This window comes from Apostichopus japonicus, chromosome 12, assembly GCF_037975245.1.
Source record: "Apostichopus japonicus isolate 1M-3 chromosome 12, ASM3797524v1, whole genome shotgun sequence".
Taxonomy (NCBI): domain Eukaryota; kingdom Metazoa; phylum Echinodermata; class Holothuroidea; order Aspidochirotida; family Stichopodidae; genus Apostichopus; species Apostichopus japonicus.
This window is the reverse complement of record NC_092572.1, coordinates 13,207,974-13,230,512: the sequence shown is the minus strand read 5'-3', so window position 1 is coordinate 13,230,512 and position 22,539 is coordinate 13,207,974. Positions and strand designations below refer to the sequence as shown.

The following is a 22,539-nucleotide window of genomic DNA, read 5'->3' as shown; positions in this document are numbered from 1 at the left end:
GTTCAACAAGGTAAGTTTATGGATTGCGTACTAAATTGCCACCTGGCTTGAAGCTTGTAATCCTTTCTTTTTCTCATGCTGAACTGTGTTCTAAGAGTATGAACGCTGTGTAGCACTTTAAAATAGACATATCTGTAAAAGAAAATAAGATATCACAACTGACTTTAATGAACTAAGCTTTACAAATTTATCCCAAAATACCGTCATGGTTTTAAATAAAGTCACAGACACGTAAAACTCTCTGAGTGAAATATGGCATTAAAGAAAAGCATAATTTAAACAGATGCATTTCTTGCTATGAATACCTGTTCGTATAGTAGCATGACTAGACGGCGTCTCAAGAATTTCGAAAGGTTGAACACCATTACACAGTAATGTTGCCTTCGCTCCGCAACCTTGTGTAATATACTTGATGATACTGGTAGAAATCCACGTCTGTGATGTTTCATTGTACTCAGGTGGATTTTCTATTTTCTCCAGGTTTATAAAAGACTGGCTCTTAATCGTCCATTCAATTGGAACACCTGGTCGAGAACCTCTTATCGTACATTGCAGTTCTCCAGAGCCATTTACTATTCGTTCACAATCCGTGCAAGGCATTCCACAACCAGTAATGACTGGACACAGGTCAGGTGGTCGAACTGAGATCGTAAACAAAGTAAGAGAAACACTACCCGATACTAAGCTTTATGAATTCAATACAATTTTCATTAAATCAAACATTGAATTATAGTTATCTTATGTTTAGCTTTTCCCTTTTTCCTCAAAGTCCTTTATTCTCTTAGTTTAAGTATATGAAATGTTAACCATTCTGCGTTTAAAACGATAATTGTGGCTGATTATATGTAATTCAAGAACATTTGGTAAGAATATCTCGTAAACAGAAAAACTGTTAAATTATAAACTGCAATTTTACATGCGAGATATATTAGGTACACGGTGTATTGGGGTCTAACGATCTCTTCGAAAACAACGGTTTATGAAAAAAAGTATTTTCCATTCCACTTCTATTTCATTCATCAAACCAATCCAGTTGTTACATTAAGCCTTCTTCATAACTACAATCACTGTTTGTGGAGCCCCAAAGGAGTGCTAAGTAGTCAATTAGTGTTTAATTTCAAAATGTGGCTGATTCAACGAATGAAAATTTAAATTCCTACCTGATTGTTTTTACTATTCTAAGGTCGAAGAAATGTAGAGACTTTATACTGTCGAACATATGTGCATATTTATTAGGAAAATACTGGTCATAGCTTTATTCAAATTTGCAAAAATATGTCGAGGGGAGTAACTTAATGGGAACGCACGTGGCAGCAAAGACACACATCCGACAGAAGAATACAAACACGGTTTCAAGAATCATAGTGGTTGTTTATGGAACAACGTCATCTGAATTCATTTAACATTACTTAGCTAAAAGCTGGATGAAAACTTGATTTCCTTTGACGTAGATATTTCCCTGTTTCATCCATACGTAGTATAACATTTAGCATAATTTGGTTTCCTTTTGCGCAAAGGTATTGTTTTACGTTTCTATGAGTAAGATTGGGAATTTAATCCATTGTTTGAATTATGGATTGCAACCATAGTTAAACAATGACCTAGCATAGTACAATGCCTCTCGTTACATTTTGATGATTACACTTAACTTCTAATATATGGACAGTTTTTACTCTATGTTATCGTCGCATGTGCTTTCCTAGAGTAATTTGTGATGTTGAATCAAAGCAGCAAATACTGATACCTAATTTTGAAGTTGCTCTCAGTTTTTGCACACCTTGATGTTTGTATTTTTACTTGATAACTTACTGTACACAGTTAGATTTGTCGTAGATTTTCTATAGTCAAAATCATCGTAATAAACAACCAGGGTGTAGACACCTTCATGCTTTATCTGGGCATTTATAATCGCTAGCGAGGCACTACTGCTGCTAAGCTCAAATTCTCCTTTGCCGAAAGCTGTTCCTCCAAGTTCTTCATTCTGGAAAGACAGTAATGGGGCCACGTTCGGACGTAAGTCTAGGTACCAATATATATCTTCAATGGTTCCAGTGATGTTACATTTCATGGTAAAACTTTTCCCCTGTTCTGCAAACATTTCTGGTTCACAATGTAGACTTCTCGTGTCTGTTGATATCAAAATACTATTATATTTTAATATGAAGTATTACATGTTAAATTATCGGATTACTGCAATTTCTTCAGATAATGCTAAGATAGTGCTCGACAGGGAAGTTTTGTTCAAACTTGAACATTTCTTTTGTTGTCAATGCTATTCAATAACTGTGCTTGGTACAAGCACAGTTATTAAAGTGAATAATCTGAACATGGCAAAAAGTACCTTCGTTAATTGAATTCTTATCATAGCCTTATCGGTTATAATACTTTATCAGTTAACTCGAAGTGACATCCTTTTAAATAGTTTATCATATACCCTTGTTGGTGACTCTTAACGACCTTATCAAAATTGTGCGGGGGATGCGGATTCCTAAGTTGTCAATGACTATAACGCGGATCGCAAAGTCGGTAATTACGATTACGGTTAAATTCGTCTAACACGGCAGCCCACAGAAACGCTGTACTCAAAACCGAAGCCAAAGAACTAGAACAGGCTGTATTTATACACAAACACGTGTCATTGTGGGGCGGGTGAAGGTGGGAGTTAGTTAGTTGTTGATATTCAATGGAGGGGTCTTTGTTACTGCAACCCTTTTGAAGCTATTTCGGTTACGAATAAGCCAGTTTGGCGTTTGGTCCTTTAACGTAGACCAAAGCTAGGCTATATCGTGTAATGTTAATAAACAGTACTCTAGCTAGCATGCGCCTGCAACATAAACGAAGAAATGATGACTAAAACCATCACAGATTAAACGGACAACCACGCTGTTCTGAGTCCTGGAAACGGATTGGTCAACTTGAACAACATGCTAACTTCCGAACCAAAGTAGAGAATGTTACGTATTGTTTTGAAGTAGTATGCTACTCAAGGAGATCTTTTTTCTTTACGTGTGCAGAATTAACTGTTCGCCGCCACAATTCTTTGCAAATCTAGGTCTGGATTATATTCCTGTGAAGCCAACCCGTGAATTTGAGATTGCTATGAAGAATGTATGTTCAGCTGGCATGATTCACCAGCCAGCCATGTACATGATGGAGCGGGCTAGTATTCCTAATATTGTAGCGCTCATGCGCATTATACAAATTAATCAGGTCACATATCAGGAGTGTATGCATTGTAAGTTGTTCAAAACTGCCCGAATATAAACGCGCTGACAAATAGGAGATATTTTCCATGGCTGTGAAAAATGAAAATAAACAAGATAACTTTAGCAGCAACCCGCCTTGGGTTGTTCTAAACCACTACTAAGAGGATGCACGATACACCCTTTGGCCCGAACAATAACACATGAATTCTAATAACTCAACCTACCTCCTTCGTGTATGACCGACACTACCATAAAGGTAATAATGATTTTGGCAAGAGTTCCTACCCTTTGACAGACTTTTTTGAAGGAACTGTGGAAAGAAATGAACTAATGTAACTGTTATTAGTCATATACAATGTATATTCTGACGCAAAAATCCTAATAATTGTTATCCAGCAGCTAAAATATGATTATACAGCTTCAAAAATGTCAAGTCTATTGTGGCATTCATAGTTTCATGATGATATGAACTGAAAAGTAGAGTCTTCACTGAAGTTTCTGTACCACGTTTTTGTTCTCTTTTTACATTGTAAGGTCATGATTCATTTACAAGGGTTTTTATTCCAAAATAGTTTGTCGCCTCCATATTTCGCGTACGATACTTTCACATATTCATTCTAACGTCTATTCTCATTAATCAATCATTACTTGTCATTTGATTAAATGGCAGAGGAGAAGAAAATAGCTTCGATGTTGTTATTGTTGTATTTAATAAACGACATACCCCATAATATTCTGGAAAAAAGGCCTCTCCAAAAGTAGTAGTAATTCACATCAACGTCTGAAGGATATTCCGATGACATGCCTAGCTAAGTGGGATGAGAATACGATCAAATTAGGGCATTATCTTTCAAACTATTTTCATTATGTCTTTTGACAATATTAACAACATCCTTGTTGAGGATTAACATGACAAGACCGACCATTTAAATACTTCTGTCACTTCATTGCCGCATTTCCATTGTCAAATTTCCTTTGTTATCCACCTATGGACAGTTTATATTCTGTAATAATTCATATCCGGTATCTTATTTATCTATTGTTTCATGTGATCTCATTTCACATTGTTCTATCAGTTTTTTATTGTCCATAGTACAGATTGCAGTGCCTGTCCATTTCGTCTGTCTAACCTACATATCTTTATATGTGCTCGTCTCAGCCTCTGAAGGTCATTCTAAGATTGAAACTTTTATTTGTCCCTTTTACTTCATAAATGGTATTACTTGTTTACGTTTTTACGTGACCCGTCCGGAGGAATTGAAACGTGACGAGCAAAACGGCACTACGAACTCCCATAAGAAAGCCAAAAAACACTCAAACAACCACATAACCACCCTTTAATACTTTTGAGCCACACACATTTCAAACAAGCTTTCCAATATCAGGTGTGGCAGGGTTGGAAGTATAGTGGAAGTCTTAAGTCTTTACATTCTTTATGTGTTAATCTTGCATACCGCCTTTTTCTAACACACATATTATCGTATAATCATCTGACCACTAAATATATATTCTCATTATGAGAGGCCCGTCACGCCATCTCGTTTTAGAAGTAGTGCCTGATCGAGAGTGCGGTCCGAGCAAAGCTCCTGTGGTGTGACGGATTTAAAAGTAGAACGACAGGGCGAAGACTAGAAAATGGTGCAAAGTTGACAAGAAAATTAATTATAAAGAAAACTAAACAAGAACCAGTCATAGGAAAGTGAAGCTGAATTCACAATCCCTCTAGCCACCTGGGGTCCTATCCTAGCCCCCCCCCCCCCACAATCACTAGAGTCGTAGCCTTCTCACAGTTTACTATGTTTAAAATCATGGGGTCCGCCCTTACATAGTTTCGTTTTAGCAGGGATTTGTTAGCGAGATACATCCACACATCACTGCGCATATGTACCCGTCTAGAAATTTCGATGAAACTGACTTTTGTTGTAAATATGTTAATAGATGTTCAGAACAAATGGTTTCACTTTCGTGTCCATATTGAAGCATTCATCAGAATGTGTTAATCTGTGAGTGGATTAAGTACTCTACGAAGCTGTATTAATTGCTGTGTCATTAAAATGGCTATCGTATTACAAGGTAAGTTCGTTGATAACCTTTATTAACTACTTATCATTTACTCTGATTAATTGGAAGATTAATTTAACTTAAATATAGTATTAAACCTATATTTTAATTTCCTTCGGCTACGAACAAACAATACGTAAATATTTCAAGTAAACGATTTGCTGCATAATGCTATAGATGGCCGCTTATGAACAGAAATAAGCTACGGTAACAAAAAAAAATTCTAGATAGTATTACGTTCATCCATTTGTTGTTATTCCTCAATTTTTAGTATGTTCCGTGATGTTAAGAACAAAGAGTTGCGTTTACAAGTTCGACTGGAAGCAATTATCATTATGTTATGCTATGTCTTTGTTCTGTAAGTAAAATGACTATGCCATTACAAAGTAGGTTCGTCGTTAAACTTATTTAGTCAATATTACCATCAGTGTCCTACCTAATACTAATACTGTTGTTTGTTTTGTTTTCTGCTTCAAATGCAGCGTTGTTAGTTCTAGGACTTATAACTTGCAATGGAGTCTGCAAAACTGTTGGAGAAGCAATCATAAAACTGACAGAGCCAAAACAAGACGTGTGCCTGATTTGCCCAATTGCAAAGAACAAACCTAAGTTGACCTGGAGTTGTGGACTGAAAAGGGAAAACTCTATATACCGAAATGAAACGAAGACATCTATGGTAGATGTTAAGACTGAAATAAATACCTGTAATTCTGTCAATTACTCACTCGGATTTCCTATTTTTTCAATCAACGTGAATTGTACAGAATACATCTGTTGGAATGTAACGGAAGAGGTAGCAAGATTTAAAATCAAGATACAAAGTAAGTTTGTTGTATATAGAGTTATCATTCATTAAAATGTGTTTCAGTTAATTGGATCATCATTGCTATAGTAATATCATTATTTCCTATGGTTAGCTTTAAGGGACTTAGTTCTGTATACCCCAACCTCTCTCTGAAACAGCAAACGGTGTTTAAAATAGCCATTAATCGGTCATGAACACTCACTTATCCCCATCTTCCCCTCCGTGGGTTATCAGCTCAGTTCACTGTTGAAGGACAACCGTTATTATTTGAACTTGAATTAACTTGATGTTTTTTAAATATCCTAAACGGTTGGTTACTTATAGGAGAGAACTGAATACTTTTCTTCAATGATTTCTTAACAGGTATACCGACAATTACAATAAAACGCGATGAGGATCAATATGATAAGAGAGAAGAATCAACGGTGAACCTAACTTGCGTGATTCTCGGAGCTATCCAGCCGTTCAATGTCACTTGGCTAATGAATGGCAATGTACAAGACGTACATTTGTTTCAAAATAGCGAGAAAAGCGAAGCAAATGTCACTTCCAATGAAGCTTTCACTGTCAATGAAGAAAATGTGAATATTTCGTGTCTTGTTGACGGTCCTTATACGTATGGAGTTGCAAATATTTCTATTTCGCCGTCGTATTCTAAAGAGCAAAGTAAGTTATCTTTCTCACATAAAGTCTGTTACATGAAATTTAGTACTTTAAAGTAAGAAAATGTTACAGTACTATATCGTCTCGAGAATTCTTAATTCTTACATTACTACATACCACAGGGATCGTTAGAGCCAGGAAAACATGGGAAATGACACTCCGACAGGTTTATGAAAAACTACAAATGCTCCTTTTCATATATATTGTTTTGTAAAATTTCTAATAAAAAGCACCATTTTCACATTTAAACCGTGGCATGCCCCTTTTGTTGAAAAATAAAAAAAAAATAGTAATAAAAATTGTTCTTTGGTTGACTGAAGTGTAGTAAAGTAATGCAATTTCTATTACAGAATCACAGATGGGGAATTTTCGGGTTGAAATCAATGTTACTTTGGCTTTTTTAACACTTCCGGATTGATTCTATAAGTCTGCCCCTGAAATGTCATACTATCACTCCATTAAGTCTTCTTCGCGAGTTGATGCTTGCAAGAGGATCTGAAATACATACTTACATTAACACCCAAACCAAAAACATTTACGGTTTATATATGCATTATAGTATGCGTGTATAAGCGCTTTGATATAATTTGATATAACAGTAACCGTTCACTGTGTTCAATCATCAAGTTGGTTGCCCCATCAATGACGTACGTCTCAACAACTGTTTTTTTTTTCTGGCTAGGTGAAAGTGCGTGATGGCTTTTATTGGAGGAGAGAGCCCATAAAGTAAAGCTAAATCAGTGCACTACCAATCATTTTAATGGCCATACTCATGCCACAGTCGCCCATGAAAGCGCGACCAGCTAGGCGTAGCATAGTAGTAGCAACTACTACTATTAGGCCTGCGGCTGTGCTCCCGCTGTTCAGCAGGGTTTTTTGTTTCGTCTTTCGCGGTCTAGGTAGAGGCTTACGTGACCAGCCGCTCTATGTAACGCTTCATGTTTTAAAACAAAAAGTGTAATTGGGCACTCCCATATTAACACAATGTGGATTGTGTTATAATACAAGAGCATATTAAAGCTTGTTACACTATAGACTATAAGCGCACTTACATACTATGTATCTCTTCGAGGTAGATGTCATTTGTGTGAGTTTTGTTGGTAGGCAATATCGAGTAGGCCCTATCCATTCAGAAAACCTTATTCAGAATACGTAGGTGCATTGGGTTGCCACTGTATTATAAAAAATATTGAATCGACATTACGATTATTGCTCGGAAGTGTAAGAAGCATCATAAAAAGTATGTTTGTCTCGATTGTAAAGTAATACATTCAAGTAAACTACGTACGTCATAATTCAAAACACTATAGTATGATTGCTTTTGGAAAATTACACGTTCAAGGGAGGAATCTTTATTAACCCAATGAAAGCATCTGTTGGTCCTGAAAGTGAAAGAAAAATAGAGTTTGTGTCCGACCATCAGATACTTTCTAGTCATGCCCGTGCAAATAATAATATTGGAGAAAAGACTTCAAACTTTATGCTCTGAATCATTTGTTTCGCTTTCATTTCAGATGCGAAAAAAAAGAAAAGACAATTCGATTAACTATTCTATTTCTTATCGAACCTGTCTTATTTTGCAATGTGTATCTGTTGCAATGACTTTCGCTTATACTATCGAAACAAAAGTAAGTATATATATATATATATATATATATAAATATATATATAGATATATAAATATATATAAATGAAAATCGTAATGAGTTGGAAAATCAAGAACAGTGAAAAAACTTTCAGCCTCCACCGGGATTCGAACCACGGGCCTCCCGCTCTGTACGCGGACACCCTAACCACTAGGCTATGGACGCTGATTGTATGTCCAGAGATTCGAAACCGGTAAGGAAGATCGTAATTCCACTGTAGGCGTTTGTCACCTATATCGAACAATACTAGTTCTGTTTTTGGTGACATATTTTGCCCTTCTCTAGAGATCAAACATGATGCTATCCAACTCGAAAATCATTTGTGATTCCTAAAGCCGGATCTCGAAAGAGATACTTTGAACAGACTTTATGTATATATATATATATATATACATATTTTTATATAGGCAAACTGTTACAGTAGTAAATATACGACATTTAACAGAACATGTGTTATAAAGGATGAGCATAACAGTAAATTTGATGTGCTGCAGACCCTTTAAATCCTCTGTATTATTCAAGATGTATCCTCTACCAAAATTAATATTTGGAAGAGTTACACTGTGAAACAGTTGATTGTCATCATTTTCAGTGTCTGGACCTTGTAGTCTTATACTTATACACAAGCCATACCATCAGGTCTTCGGATACAACACAAAAGTCAATGGTAAAGTATAAAGAGTTTTATATCCTCAGATGACATGTTTATGATAAGTAAGAAATTATTCAAGATAAAATTTTAATAAATGTCATCCACTCTTGTTTATATGATTTTAAAAAAACATTTTTTTCGTTCAGTAACTTATTAGAATTTAAAACCCTGTGGATTAACATGGTACTGAGGAGCCGACGTCATCACCAATTAAGTCTTAAAACAAAAGGAGCCTTCCAGAAATATTAAGATTAGCATAGACTAACGGTGATTACTTTGGAGACAGGAATAGCTACGAACATTACTATCACCTTTTAGTTTTCTTTCTCCTTGGACTATAATACATCAAAATTAAATTCCGCCTAACGTCATCCATTAATTCTTAAAACTATATTACCGTGCTTTGTTGGCAACAAAAGAAACGGCTTCATGTATGGTTAGTGTTTCTTTTTGTCTTTTAATTTAGAAGTTCCCCTGAAATTTCTTCTACACCCATCTTCATTAAACAAAACGCATACACGATATTCTAAATCATTTGAATAACTTGTTAGATAAAAAATATGCCTTTTTTTCTTTCTTTTTTCGTTGTTTTTCTTCATTTCTTCTCCTTTTTTTCGCCATTTTCGTTTTGTGATATACAGTGCAACTAGTTTCAATTCCCGTGTCCCAGAATAGTTTACGGAATTTTGTTTCGAAACTGAATCCCTCAGTAACCTTTATGAAAGTGCCAGAATCGTGCAATTGCCCAAAGGCCATACAGTACAAATCAGTACTGATATGTCCCCTAAAACAGGAAGGCTGTCAGACGAATTTTGCATGTTCCATACTGTCTGCCTGACAGTTTAGTCAACAAGTCTCTCTTTTCAAGCGTTATTCGTCAAAGTTTATCAATGAATAACGTAACACAATATTAATTTTGACATGTTTGAAGACTATGGAAACACGAGTTAAAGAATTGTAATCCAGCCTGTTTTATAAATTTTTCTTGTAATTTTAAAGGAATTACCCTTCAGACATCTGAGGTTGTTCGACTTGGAGAATTGAGAATGACATGGCTATTTATAATGACTTGGTTATTCAAAATAATAACAGAGACCATTAGCTCACTTCAAACTTTAAACATTAGTAGCAAATCAACGATATTTGTATTTATCAACCATATCTGAAGTTATTGGCGAGATATCGAGATTGGGTTATCAACAACTTGTATGAACTTTGTTTTTCGTAATATGACTTTCACATTTTTGTCAGCAGAAAAAACAATTTAAGTTAAGAGGTAAGTTTGATCGGAGGGAAGTTAATCCTATGCGTCCTATCTATTCCTGGCCGGATTTTATTCTTCAGGTTTGCAGGTTTGCTTGGGTTTTTGACCTTCTCTCTCGCTCTTGCTCCCGCTCCCGCTCCAACTCCAACTGCAACTGTAACTCCAACTGTAACTCTGACTCTAATTTTAACTCACTTCCACAACCACTCCCACTCTCATCGTCCTTCTCACTGACGCTGTCCACTCTCGCTCTCTCTCTCGCACACTCACTCCCACACACACTCTCATTCACCCTCACCCTCCCAATCACCCTCATCCTCAAGCTCCCCCTCACAATCACCATCACAATCACCCCCACCTCCACCCTCACCCCACTCACACTCTCACTTTCACTCTCACTGACACTGTCTCTTTCACTTCACCTCGCACTCTGTCTGTCATTGTAAAAATCTTTTTTTTCTGATTTGTCAATTATCGGTAGTACCTTACTCCATATTTTACTCATTTACATGGAGCACGGATCTTTGAGAGATTTTATGATGTCACAGTGTGAGGAAGCCAGAGAGTCACGTGTTATGTCAGGGGCGATGGACTCCAAGAAAATATCAAACTTCAGATGAGGAACATATTATATTTTGCATCAAGTATTACCAAAGGCATGGAATACATCTCAAGTCAAAAGGTATTCATTTTTGCTGACTATTGCTTGAATTATTATCATCATTCTTTATTCCCCTTTCCTGTTCGTTTTCTTTCATTTTATCTATTATAGCATCTGCGTAGCTTACAATGTGTAACAAATACTTTGAAACTGTAGATACTGATGTAACTTTGACAAGAATGCCATTTGTTTTTCTCCTGTCTTTCATTCATATGTTAACAGTATACAATATTTAATCATACATGCGGAAACTACCAGATATACGTTTTACGATTAGGACTATTTCACTTAAAGCTTTTCTAGTAAATTTACACAAAAAGTGTAAAACTGTACAACAAAAAAACTACTCCGGTAAAATACAGATCAGATAGTACGATAAAATGATCGAAATCCGTGTTACAATCCATGTTTCAATGAACATTTTTAATTGTTTTAATTCAAGCGTTTGGAGTAAGTATACAATTCATGTACAAGTGTACAAGCTAACAATCGGCGGAACGTCTACGTTTAATAAAATGCCAGCTAGTCTACAGTATATGATCGAAAAGTGTCGAAGCATATAAAAAAAAATTAAAGTTAATATCCATGTATTGTTGGAATAATAAATGTGATGTATGGCTTACTCCTTTCATTATCATGTTATTTATGTTTTCTGATTTCAGCCGCCAAATCCTTTGTTTAATAGAACATTCTTCTTAGCATAATGAGAGAGTATAAAAGTTTATGACAACCCCATGGGAGTCCTACCATACTTTTTGAATTGTACATGTGCAAGATTGCCATATGTTATTACTTTCATTGTAATACTGTTGTCCGTGCTTTCTTCTTCTACTTCTTTTTTTAGTTCAGCCATCCACTGCTTCGTTTAAAGAAAGTTCTTCTCACAAGAATGACAGAGTGCAAGCTTTATGACATCTGTCCCACTGAGCCCGCAGCGACAAAAGCTTTAGGACATATGAAAAAGGTATGATGACATGCTGCAAATATTGTGCTTAAAGCAAACCTGATGGCAGATGAATGGTATTTCATAAGTGACATTATTTCACATGGACACAATTGAGTAATTTAGTTTTGCGTTTCCCACTCCCCTGGAAGACAAACTATTTTCATAAAAAAACCACTAGTGCCAGGACACGACAATTATGCTCCTAAAAGTATTGCTCAGCAATCTGACTACTGGCCTAGTTCGCAAAACCAACTTTCGCTTATTCTAATTAAGCGCTTTAAATAAGAAATGAGTGTCTTTGTTCTGGACGAGAAACTTTGCCCGGCCATGATTCGAACAAACCACCTCCAGGATGCTAATTTGCATTCCTTCTAATGCCACCCTTTTCATCCACTCGATTATATCACTAGTCAAATTACCATAGACTGAAAAGTGAATGACAACAGGCAAGACACATCATTTCTGAAGAAAACTATATCTAAATTACATAAGTTGCAGCAGTCTTAGATTAAACCGTATTTATGCTTCTGTTCCAGGAACGTCAGTCGGTTGCGTGGATGACTCCAGAAACCGTGTTTAAAAGGCGTTACACAAAGAAAAGCGATATTTGGGGACTTGCAGTACTTTTCTGGGAACTCATTTCTCTTGGTAAGTCGTCCACGTATTGCCTCAGAACGAACCATTACTTGTACATTGCAGGTTCATTGCAATGGCGTGCGAAAACGAAAAGAAAAAGAAACCCTACCGCCAACGGCATTCGGAGGAATACGTTTAATTGGGAGCTAACACTCAGTTGGGAGGGGCGGGGTAGTTCTTACATTCAGTCTTGAAAGAATGATCACTTTTCCCAGAACGCATCAGGTGCGGATCCCAGGTGTGTTTTCATCTTATAGCAAAATGGAAGAGTATTTATCAGCACAACTTTGTGTTTAATCATAGACCTAACTTATAGTCCAAAACTGTCTCAGATTGCACCATTCGTCTTAACTTTGAATTCGTTCTGTGTAGAACCAACCCCAACTCCTCACCAAATACACCCCATTTCCGTATATGGTTATTACTGACAGGTGATCTACCAATGGCACGGTTGGCCAACTCTGAAATTGAGCAGCGGATGAAAGATGGATTCAGTGTACCTCGACCATTGTATTGTCCCGAATTCATGTAAGATGACATTAACATATTCATTGTGTATGAACAAATGGGTACCACTCGCTTATTATCGTTTTGAATTTAACGTATAAATCGTTTCTCCCGTGTCACTGAAACCTATCCAATGACTGATGATCAATGACAAAAGATATTCCAAGTTATGGTTACATTATGTTGTACTCAAGTCACATGAACCCCATGAGTTACAAATTGTCATAACATTGTTGCGTTAGTTCTGGCATTGCTTTCTGTATAGCATTTTAAAAGTAACAATTGAAACAATGGAAATGGACTGTCCACAGAGTAACTCTATCCGTTCAGTGTATTGTACACAATGCATTCCATTCATACCCGACTTTACACGACAGTATAAATATGCTGGTATGAACTTGATAATGTAAAAAGTAAAAGTAAACATCACACTGATGTTACACGATATGTCATACTCTGTAAATGTAATCAACGTGTAGACATGTTACCAGCACCATCGTATGCTAAAAGACGGTATGCTCCGTGCATATTGCGTAGACATTCTACAAAATGAGGTTATAGCACAAATAGTAAATCTAACGTATAAGCTTATAAATGGCTAGTTTGTATTGTGTAACACCATCATGTGTTGTAATGTTCCATAATGGGTGAGTTAAAATGTTAGCAATCTATCGAATCCAACTGTTCACTTCTCATTTAAAATATTTCTTTTGACCCTATGGTATTTGATGCCAGTCTCCATTTAGACTCAAATTTGTGATTACCTGGCTATAATACTCTATCGCAAGCATCGGTTTGGCAAATTTGGAAAGTCCAACCGGATTGGTAATTGAACAGTAGTGAACTATAATATTGTGTATTGGTTTGGTTACTTGCAATCATGTAAAGATGTGTAAGAGTTGATAGTTGGATGCAAGGGCGTAGGCCAGACCCCGCCCCTTTGAAAAATATGGTGGGCGGAATTATCATTCCGTCCCCCCCCTCCCCCCGCGTCGCAAGTCAGAACACCTCTTTTTCATTTCCAAATGACAAAAAAAATCTTATTTGGAGCACCAAATTGCATCTAAGGCCAGGGGAAAATGCAAAATTATTTACAAAATGGAGTGGGTGTTGAAGTGTGCTATATTGCACCAAATTGCATCTGAGGCCACCTGGAAATGCAACCCCCTCCCCTTAGACCCCTCCCCCTGGCACTCAAAAGTACCTTCCTACGCCACTGGTTGAATGCATATCGAAGTACTATATTACTCTCTAGACCTGAGTCATTACGGGATCTTCTAGAACCCCTCCCTCCAAACTACTTGACCTACATGTAATACAATGGTACGGTCATGCGGAACGATGAATCATATAGGCCTATTGTACTACTACAGTACATGTATACACAATACATACAGTGTGGCTTACCATATCAGGATTTCATCGTCAGAATCTTCTTCAGATTCAGCGATGTCGTCATCCTTCAACGGTTGGATGGTCAAATTGCCCATACAAAGAGGGTCTAACGCCTCTTCGGCATTTTAGTATAATGTATTTAGCCTTGATGTATGTGCTAAGTACCGTTTCAATTACGTGAGTGATAGCGTTATCACACGCTACACGAAGCGTTTCAACTGTGGTTGACCGAAATTCTATACCATAAAAATGCTCGAGTTGAATTGCTAAGGATTACTCACAAAGTGTTTCTATTTAGCCTAGCGTTTCAGTGTGGCGCTTCTGGAGAGCTAAAAATTCGGGAGAAATATTTTCGGAAATCTGACCGTGTTTTGGCCCTAACATAGACCGAAAAACGTTATTTTTGACATATTTTCCTCCAAATACAGAGCCATCTCTCTACATATGCCTGTGAGGAAAAAAAGGAAAAAACGACCGGTTTTGGAATGTAAACAAATCTTTGAAGACAAAAAAAAGGCCATGTGACCCCCTCGGAAAAAGGTTGTTTATTGGTGCAGGATGTCTTATGTGCAAAATAAAGCAATAGGTAGCTCTCTAGTGAATTCCTATCTCGAGTAATGATTTTCTAAAAACAAGTGTCCACATATGAAACAATCGGCCCAATAGGAACGACCAGTTTAATACTTCTGTCCCTTCATTGCCGCATTTCCATTGTCAAATTTCTTTGTTATCCACCTATGGACAGTTCATAATCTGTAATCATTCGTACCCGGTATCTTATTTATCTATTGTTTCATTTCATCTCATTTCACATTGTTCTATAACTTTTGTTGTTGTCCATAGTACAGATTACCGTGCCTGTCCTTTTCGTCTGTCTAACCTACATATCTTTCTATGTGCTCGTCTAAGCCTCTGAAGGTCATTCAAAGATTGAAACGTCTGGCCCTTTCACTTCATAAATTGTATTACTTTTTTACGTTTTTTATGTTCCCCTTTAGAAGGAACTGAAACGCGACGAGCAAAACGGCACTAGGAACTCCCTTAAGAAAGCAAAAAACCACTCGAACAACCACTAAACCACTTTTTAAAGCTTTTGAGCCACACACAATTCAAACAAGCTTTCCAATATCAGGTGTGGCAGGGTTGGAAGTGTAGTGGAAGTCTAAAGTATTCACATTCTTTATGTGCTAATCTTGCATACAGCCACTTCTAACACACATATTATCGTATAATCATCTGATCCCTAAATATATATTTTGTTGGTGAGAGGCCCGTCACGCCATCTCGTTATAGAAGTAGTGCCCGATCGAGAGTGTGGACCGAGCAAAGCCCCTGTAGTGTGACGGATATAAAAGGAGAACGACAGGAGGAAGACTAGAAAATGTTGCAAAGTTGACAAGAAAATTAATTATAATGAAAGCAAAGAAAACTAAACAAGAATCAGTCAGAGGAAAGGGAAGCTGACTTAACTGGGCCCTGGTAAAAAAAAAACTCTCCCTGTAGTAACTAACCACGAAAGATAAAAAGAGAAGAGGAAAGCCTCCCCTGTGGACTGAACTTTACTACCGGAGTTTCACTCACAATCCCTCTAGCCTCCCAGTTTACGATGTTTTAACTCATGGGTCCGCCCTTACATAGTTTCGTTTTAGCAGGGATGTGTTAGTGAGATACATCCACACATCACTGCGCACATGTACCCGTCTAGAAATTTCGATGAAAGTGACTGTTGTTGTAAATATGTTAATAGATGTTCACAACAAATGGTTTCACTTTTCATATCCGAATTTGAAGCATTCTTCAGAATGTGTTAATCTGTTAGTGGATTTAATACTGTACGAAGCTGTATTAATTGCTGTGTCATTAAAATGGCTATCGTATTACAAGGTAAATTCATTGATAACCTTTATTAACTACTAATCATTTACTCTGATTAATTTGAATATGGTATTTAACTTAAATATAGTATTAAACCTTTATTTTCATTTTCATCGGCTACGAACAAACAATACGTAAATATTTCAAGTAAACGCTTTGCTGCATAATGCTATAGACGGCAGCTTATAAACAGAAAATGAGCTACGGTAACAAAATAAAATTCTAGATAGTATTACGTTCATCCATTTGTTGTTATTCCTCAGTTTGTAGTATGTTACGTGATGTTAAGAACAAAGAGTTGCAATAACAAGTTCGACTGGAAACAATCATCATTATGTTATGCTATGTCTTTGTTCTGTAAGTAAAATGACTATGCCATTACAAGGTAGGTTCGTCGTTAAACTTATTTAGTCAATCTTACCATCAGTGTCCTACCTAATACTAATACTGTTGTTTGTTTTGTTTTCTGCTCCAAATGCAGCGTTGTTAGTTCTAGGAATTATAATTTGCAATGGAGTCTGCAAAAATGTTGGAGAAGCTTTTATAAAACTGACGGCGCCAAAACAAGACGTGTGCCTGATTTGCCCAATTGCAAAGAACAAACCTAACTTAACCTGGAGTTGTGGACTGAAAAGGGAAAACTATATATACCGAGGTGAAGAGAAGACATCTGGGGTAGATGTTAAGACTAAACTAAATAACTGTAGTCCTGTCAATTTCTCACTCGGGTTTCCTAATATTCCAATCAATGTGAAATGTACAGAATACACATGTTGGAATGGAACGAAGGAGGTAGCAAGGTTTAAAATCAAGATACAGAGTAAGTTTGTTGTATATAGTGTTATTATTCATTAAAATGTGTTTCATTTAATTGGATCATCATTGCTATAGTAATATCATTATTTCCTATGGTTACGTCTAAGGAACTTAGTTCTGTATACCCCGACCTCTCTCTGAAACTACAAACGGTCGCTTAAAATAGCCATTCATCGTTCATGAACACTCACTTATCCCCATGTTCTCCTCCGTGGGTAATCAGCTCAGTCCACTGTTTAAGGACAACCGTTATTATTTTAACTTCAATAAAAATAGTTGAATTTGTTTTAAATATCCTAAACGGTTGATAACTTATAGGTAAGGACTAAATATTTTTCTTCATGGATATCTTAATAGGTATACTGACAATAACAACTAAACGCGATGAGGATCAATATGATAGGAGAGAAGAATCAACGGTGAACCTAACTTGCGTGATTCTCGGAGCTATCCAACCGTTCAATGTCACTTGGCTAATGAATGGAAATGTACAAGACGTACATTTGTTTCAAAATAGCGAGAAAAGCGAAGCAAATGTCACTTCCAATGAAGCTTTTACTGTCAATGAAGAAAATGTGAATATTTCGTGTCTTGTTGACGGTCCTTATACGTATGGAGTTGCAAATATTTCAATTTCGCCGTCGTATTCTAAAGAGCAAAGTAAGTTATCTTTCTCACATAAAGTCTGTTACATGAAATTGAGTACTTTAAAGTAAGAATATGTTACAGTACTATATCGTCTCGAGAATTCTTACATTACTACATACCACAGGGATCGTAAGAGCCAGGAAAACATGGGAAATGACACTCCAACAGGTTTATGAAAAAGTACAAATGCTCCTTTTCATATATATTGTTTTAACAAATTTCCAATAAAAAGCACCATTTTCACATTTAAACCGTGGAATGCCCCTTTTGTTGAAAAATTAAAAAACAATAGTAATTAAATATTGTTCTTTGGTTGACTGAAGTGTAGTAAATTAATGCAATTTCTGATACAGAATCACAGATGAGGAATTTTCGGGTTGAAATCAATGTTACTTTGGTTTTTTAACACTTCCGGATTGATTCTTATAAGTCTGCCTCTGAAATGTCATACTATCACTCCATTAAGTCTTCTTCGCGAGTTGATGCTTGCAAGAGGATCTGAAATACATACATACATTAACACCCAAGGCAAAAACATTTACGGTTTATATATGCATTATTGTATGCGTGTATATGCGCTTTGATTTAATTTGATATAACAGTAACCGTTCACTGTGTTCAATCATCAAGTTGGTTGACCCATCAATGACGTACGTCTCAACAACTGTCTTTTTTTCTGGCTAGGTGAAAGTGCGTGATGGTTTTTATTGGAGGAGAGAGCCCATAAAGTAAAGCTAAATAGGTGCACTACCAATCATTTTAATCCACTACCAATCATTTTACTCATGCCACAGTCGCACATGAAAGCGCGACTAGCTAGGCGTAGCATAGTAGTAGCAACTACTACTATTAGGCCTGCGGCTGTGCTCCCGCTGTTCAGCGGGGGAGGGGGGTGCTTTATTTTTTGTCTTCCGCGGTCTAGGTAGAGGCTTACGGGACCAGCCGCTCTATGTAACGCTCCATGTTTTAACACAAAGTGTGATTGAGCACTCTCATATTAACAATGTGGATTGTGTTATAACACAAGAGCATATTAAAGCTTGTTACACTATAGACTATAAGTGCACTTACATGCTATGCATCTCTTCGAGGTGGATGTCATTTGTGTGAGTTTTGTTGATGAGCAATATCAAGTAGGCCCCTATTCATTCAGAAAACCATATTTAGAATGCGTAGGTGCGTGGGTTGCCTCTGCCATCATAACAATATTGAATACACATTATGATTATTGCTCAGAAGGGTAAAAAGCATCATCACAAAAATGTATTTGTCTTAATGGCAAACTAAAGTAATACATTCAAGTAAACTACATATGTCATAATTCATAATACTATAGTATGAATGCTTTTGAAAAATTACACGTTTAAGGAAGGAATCCTTTTATATATATATATATGATATATATATATATATATATATATATATATATATATATATATATATATATATATATATATATATTTATATATATATATATGTATATATATATATATATATATATATATATATATATATATATATCTTTTACACTTTTATATTTGTAGGTAATACGCTACTGGTGTACTTTGTTCTGTAGCAAACTGTTGCAGTGTCATTCATCTAAGCATGAAGGAAATGTATTATTTAGATGTAGAAAATATACGATTTTTACAGAACAGGTGTTATAAAGGATGAGGTTGAGCATAAAAGTAATTTTGATGTGCTGTAGACCCTTTAAATCAGGCAGGACAACGAATGAAACGGCTTCATGTATGGTAGGTGTTTCTTTTTGTTGTTTTTTTATTTAGACGTTCCCCTGAAGTTTTTTCCCATATTCATTGAACAAAACGCATACACGATATTCTAAAATCATTTGAATAACTTGATAGATAGAAATATGCCTTTCTTCCTTTTTTTTCGTTTATTTTTTTCATATATTTTCCTCTCCTTTTTTGACCATTTTCGTTTTGTGATATACAGTGCAACTAGTTTCAGTTTCCCTGTCCCAGAATACTTTAAAAGGTCGATTACGGAGTTTTGTTTCGAAACTGAAACCACTCAGTAACCTTTATGAAAGTGCCAAATCGTGCAATTGCCCAAAGGCCATACAGTACAAATCAGTACTGATATGTCCCTTAAAACAGGAAGGCTGTCAGACGAATTTTGCATGTTCCATGCTGTCTGCCTGACAGCTTAGTCAACAAGGCTCTCTTTTCAAGCGTTATTAGTCAAGGTTTATCAATGAATAACGTAACACAATATTAATTTTGACATGTTTGAAGACGATGAAAACACGAGTTAAAGAATTTTAGTCCAGCCTGTTTTATCTTATGCTTCTTTTCATTTTAAAGGAATTACCCTTCAGACATCTGAGGTTGTTCGACTTGGCGAATTTAGTATGACATGGCTATTTATAATGACTTGGTTATTCACAATAATAACAGAGACCATTAGCTCACTTCAAAATTTAAACATTAGTAGCGAATTAACGATATTTGTTTTTATCAACCATATCTGAAGTTATTGGCGAGATATCGAGATTGGGTTATCAACTACCTGTGTGAATTTTTCTTTTCCGTAATATGACTTTTACATTTTTGTCATCAGAAAATATATTTAAGGTAAGGGATGAGTTTGATCGGAGGGAAGTTAATCCTATGCGTCCTATCTAATTTTGGCCGGATTTTATTCTTCAGGTTTGCTGGGGTTTTGGACCTTCTCTCTCGCTCTAGCTCCCGCTCCCGCTCCAACTCCAACTGTAACTCCAACTCCAACTGTAACTCTGACTCTAACTTTAACTCATTCCCACTTCCACAACCACTCCCACTTTCATTGTCCCTCTCACTGACGCTGTCCACTCTCGCTCTCTCTCTCTCGCACACTCACTCCCACTCACACTCTCATTCACCCTTACCCTCCCAATCACCCTCCCAATCACCCTCATCCTCACAATCACAATCACCCTCACAATCACCCCCACCCCCACCCTCACCCCACTCACACTATCACTTTCACTCTCACTGACACTGTCTCTTTCACTCCACCTCGCACTCTCTCTGTCATTGTAAAAATCTTTTTTTCTGATTTGTCAATTATCGGTAGTACCTTACTCCATATTTTACTCATTTACATGGAGCACGGATCTTTGAGAGATTTTATGATGTCACAGTGTGAGGAAGCCAGAGAGTCACGTGTTATGTCAGGGGCGATGGACTCCAAGAAAATATCAAACTTCAGATGAGGAACATATTATATTTTGCATCAAGTATTACCAAAGGCATGGAGTACATGTCAAGTCAAAAGGTATTCATTTTTGCTGACTATTGCTTGAAATATTATCATCATTCTTTATTCCCCTTTTCTGTTTGTTTTCTTTCATTTTACCTATTATAGCATCTGCGTAGCTTACAACGTGTAACAAATACTTTGAAACTGTAGATACTGATGTAACTTTGACAAGAATGCCATTTGTTTTTCTTGTGTCTTTCATTCATTTGTTAACAGTATACAATATATAATCATACATGCGGAAACTACCAGATATACGTTTTACATGCTGCAAATATTATGCTTAAAGCAAACCTGATGGCATATGAATGGTATTTAATAAGTGACATTATTTCACATGAACACAATTGAGTAATTTAGTTTTGCCTTTCCCACTCCCCTGGAAGACCCACCATTTTCATAAAACAAACCACTAGTGCCAGGACACAACAATTATGCTCCTAAAAGTATTGCTCAGCAATCTGACTACTGGCCTAGTTGGCAAAACCAACTTAACTTATTCTAATTAAGCACTTTAAATAAGAAATGAGTGTCTTTGTTCTGGACGAGAAACTTTGGCCGGCCATGATTCTAACAAACCACCTCCAGTATGCTAATTTGCATTCCTTCTAATGCCACCGCTTTTATCCACTCGATCATATCACTAGTCAAATAACCATAGATTGAAAAGTGAATGACAACAGACAAGACACATCATTTCTGAAGAAAACTATATCTAAATTACATAAGTTGCAGAAGTCTTAGATTAAACCGTATTTATGCCTCCGTTCCAGGAACGTCAGTCAGACAGTTTTTGTCTGTCTAACCTGCATATCTTTCTATGTGCTCGTCTCAGCCTCTGAAGGTCATTCAAAGATTGAAACGTCTGGCCCTTTCACTTCATAAATTGTATTACTTTTTTACGTTTTTTATGTTACCCGTTAGGAGGAGCTGGATCGCGACGAGCAAAACGGCACTAGGAACTCCCTAAGAAACCAAAAAACCACTCGAACAACCACTAAACCACCCTTTAATACTTTTGAGCCACACACAATTCAAAAAAGCCTTCCAATATCAGGTGTGGCAGGGTTGGAAGTGTAGTGGAAGTCTTAAGTATTCACATTCTTTATGTGCTAATCTTGCATACAGCCACTTCTAACACACATATTATCGTATAATCATCTGATCCCTAAATATATATTCTGTTGGTGAGAGGCCCGTCACGCCATCTCGTTATAGAAGTAGTGCCTGATCGAGATGACGGATTTAAAAGTAGAACGACAGGGGGGAGACTAGAAAATGTTGCAAAGTTGACAAGAAAATTAATTATAATGAAAGTAAAGAAAACTAAACAAAAACTAGTCAGAGGAAACGGAAGCTGACTTAACTGGGCACTGGTAAAAAAAAAAAAAAAAACTCTTCCTGTAGTTACTAACCACGAGAGATAAAAAGATAAGAAAAAAGCTTCCCTTGTGGACTGAACTTTACTATCGGAGTTTCACTCACAACCCT

The 22,539-nt window shown here is 36.5% G+C and overlaps 2 protein-coding genes and 1 long non-coding RNA gene across 27 annotated transcripts in view; 2 read left to right on the top strand and 1 right to left on the bottom strand.

The window, feature by feature from the left end:
- LOC139977050 (uncharacterized) overlaps nt 1-22,539 on the bottom strand; it is a 51,854-nt gene that overhangs the window by 10,164 nt on the left and 19,151 nt on the right. For 8 of the 23 annotated variants that reach the window (XM_071986034.1, XM_071986035.1, XM_071986036.1 and 5 more), the window contains 5 exons: nt 5,970-6,038; nt 3,931-4,015; nt 3,431-3,516; nt 1,810-2,127; nt 306-641 (listed from right to left, as the gene is read on the bottom strand). In XM_071986034.1, coding sequence (XP_071842135.1) covers nt 306-641; nt 1,810-2,127; nt 3,431-3,516; nt 3,931-3,935 — 745 coding nt within the window. In that variant the 5' untranslated portion in view covers nt 3,936-4,015; nt 5,970-6,038. Of the gene's footprint in view, nt 1-305; nt 642-1,809; nt 2,128-3,430; nt 3,517-3,930; nt 4,016-5,969; nt 6,039-14,454; nt 14,809-22,539 lie in introns of those variants that run through there. The other 15 variants (XM_071986040.1, XM_071986020.1, XM_071986022.1 and 12 more) reach the window with 7 other exon arrangements.
- Nucleotides 4,024-7,897, top strand: LOC139977066 (uncharacterized). The gene is made up of 3 exons (XR_011796412.1): nt 4,024-5,279; nt 5,750-6,088; nt 6,436-7,897. It is a non-coding gene; the product is annotated as an uncharacterized lncRNA (long non-coding RNA).
- Nucleotides 9,479-22,538, top strand: LOC139977064 (tyrosine-protein kinase receptor Tie-1-like). 3 transcript variants are annotated; one of them, XR_011796410.1, is made up of 7 exons: nt 9,479-10,979; nt 11,803-11,922; nt 12,441-12,552; nt 12,972-13,068; nt 16,799-17,137; nt 17,491-17,793; nt 19,435-22,538. XR_011796410.1 is itself a non-coding variant. In XM_071986070.1 (5 exons), exons 1-5 carry the CDS (start codon nt 10,914-10,916, stop codon nt 16,923-16,925), a joined length of 522 nt encoding a protein of 173 aa, XP_071842171.1. In that variant the 5' UTR covers nt 9,479-10,913; the 3' UTR covers nt 16,926-17,469. The 3 variants fall into 3 exon arrangements, 1 of the variants encoding a protein (XP_071842171.1); XR_011796411.1 differs by having other exon boundaries at nt 19,326-19,463; XM_071986070.1 differs by lacking the exons at nt 17,491-17,793; nt 19,435-22,538 and having other exon boundaries at nt 16,799-17,469.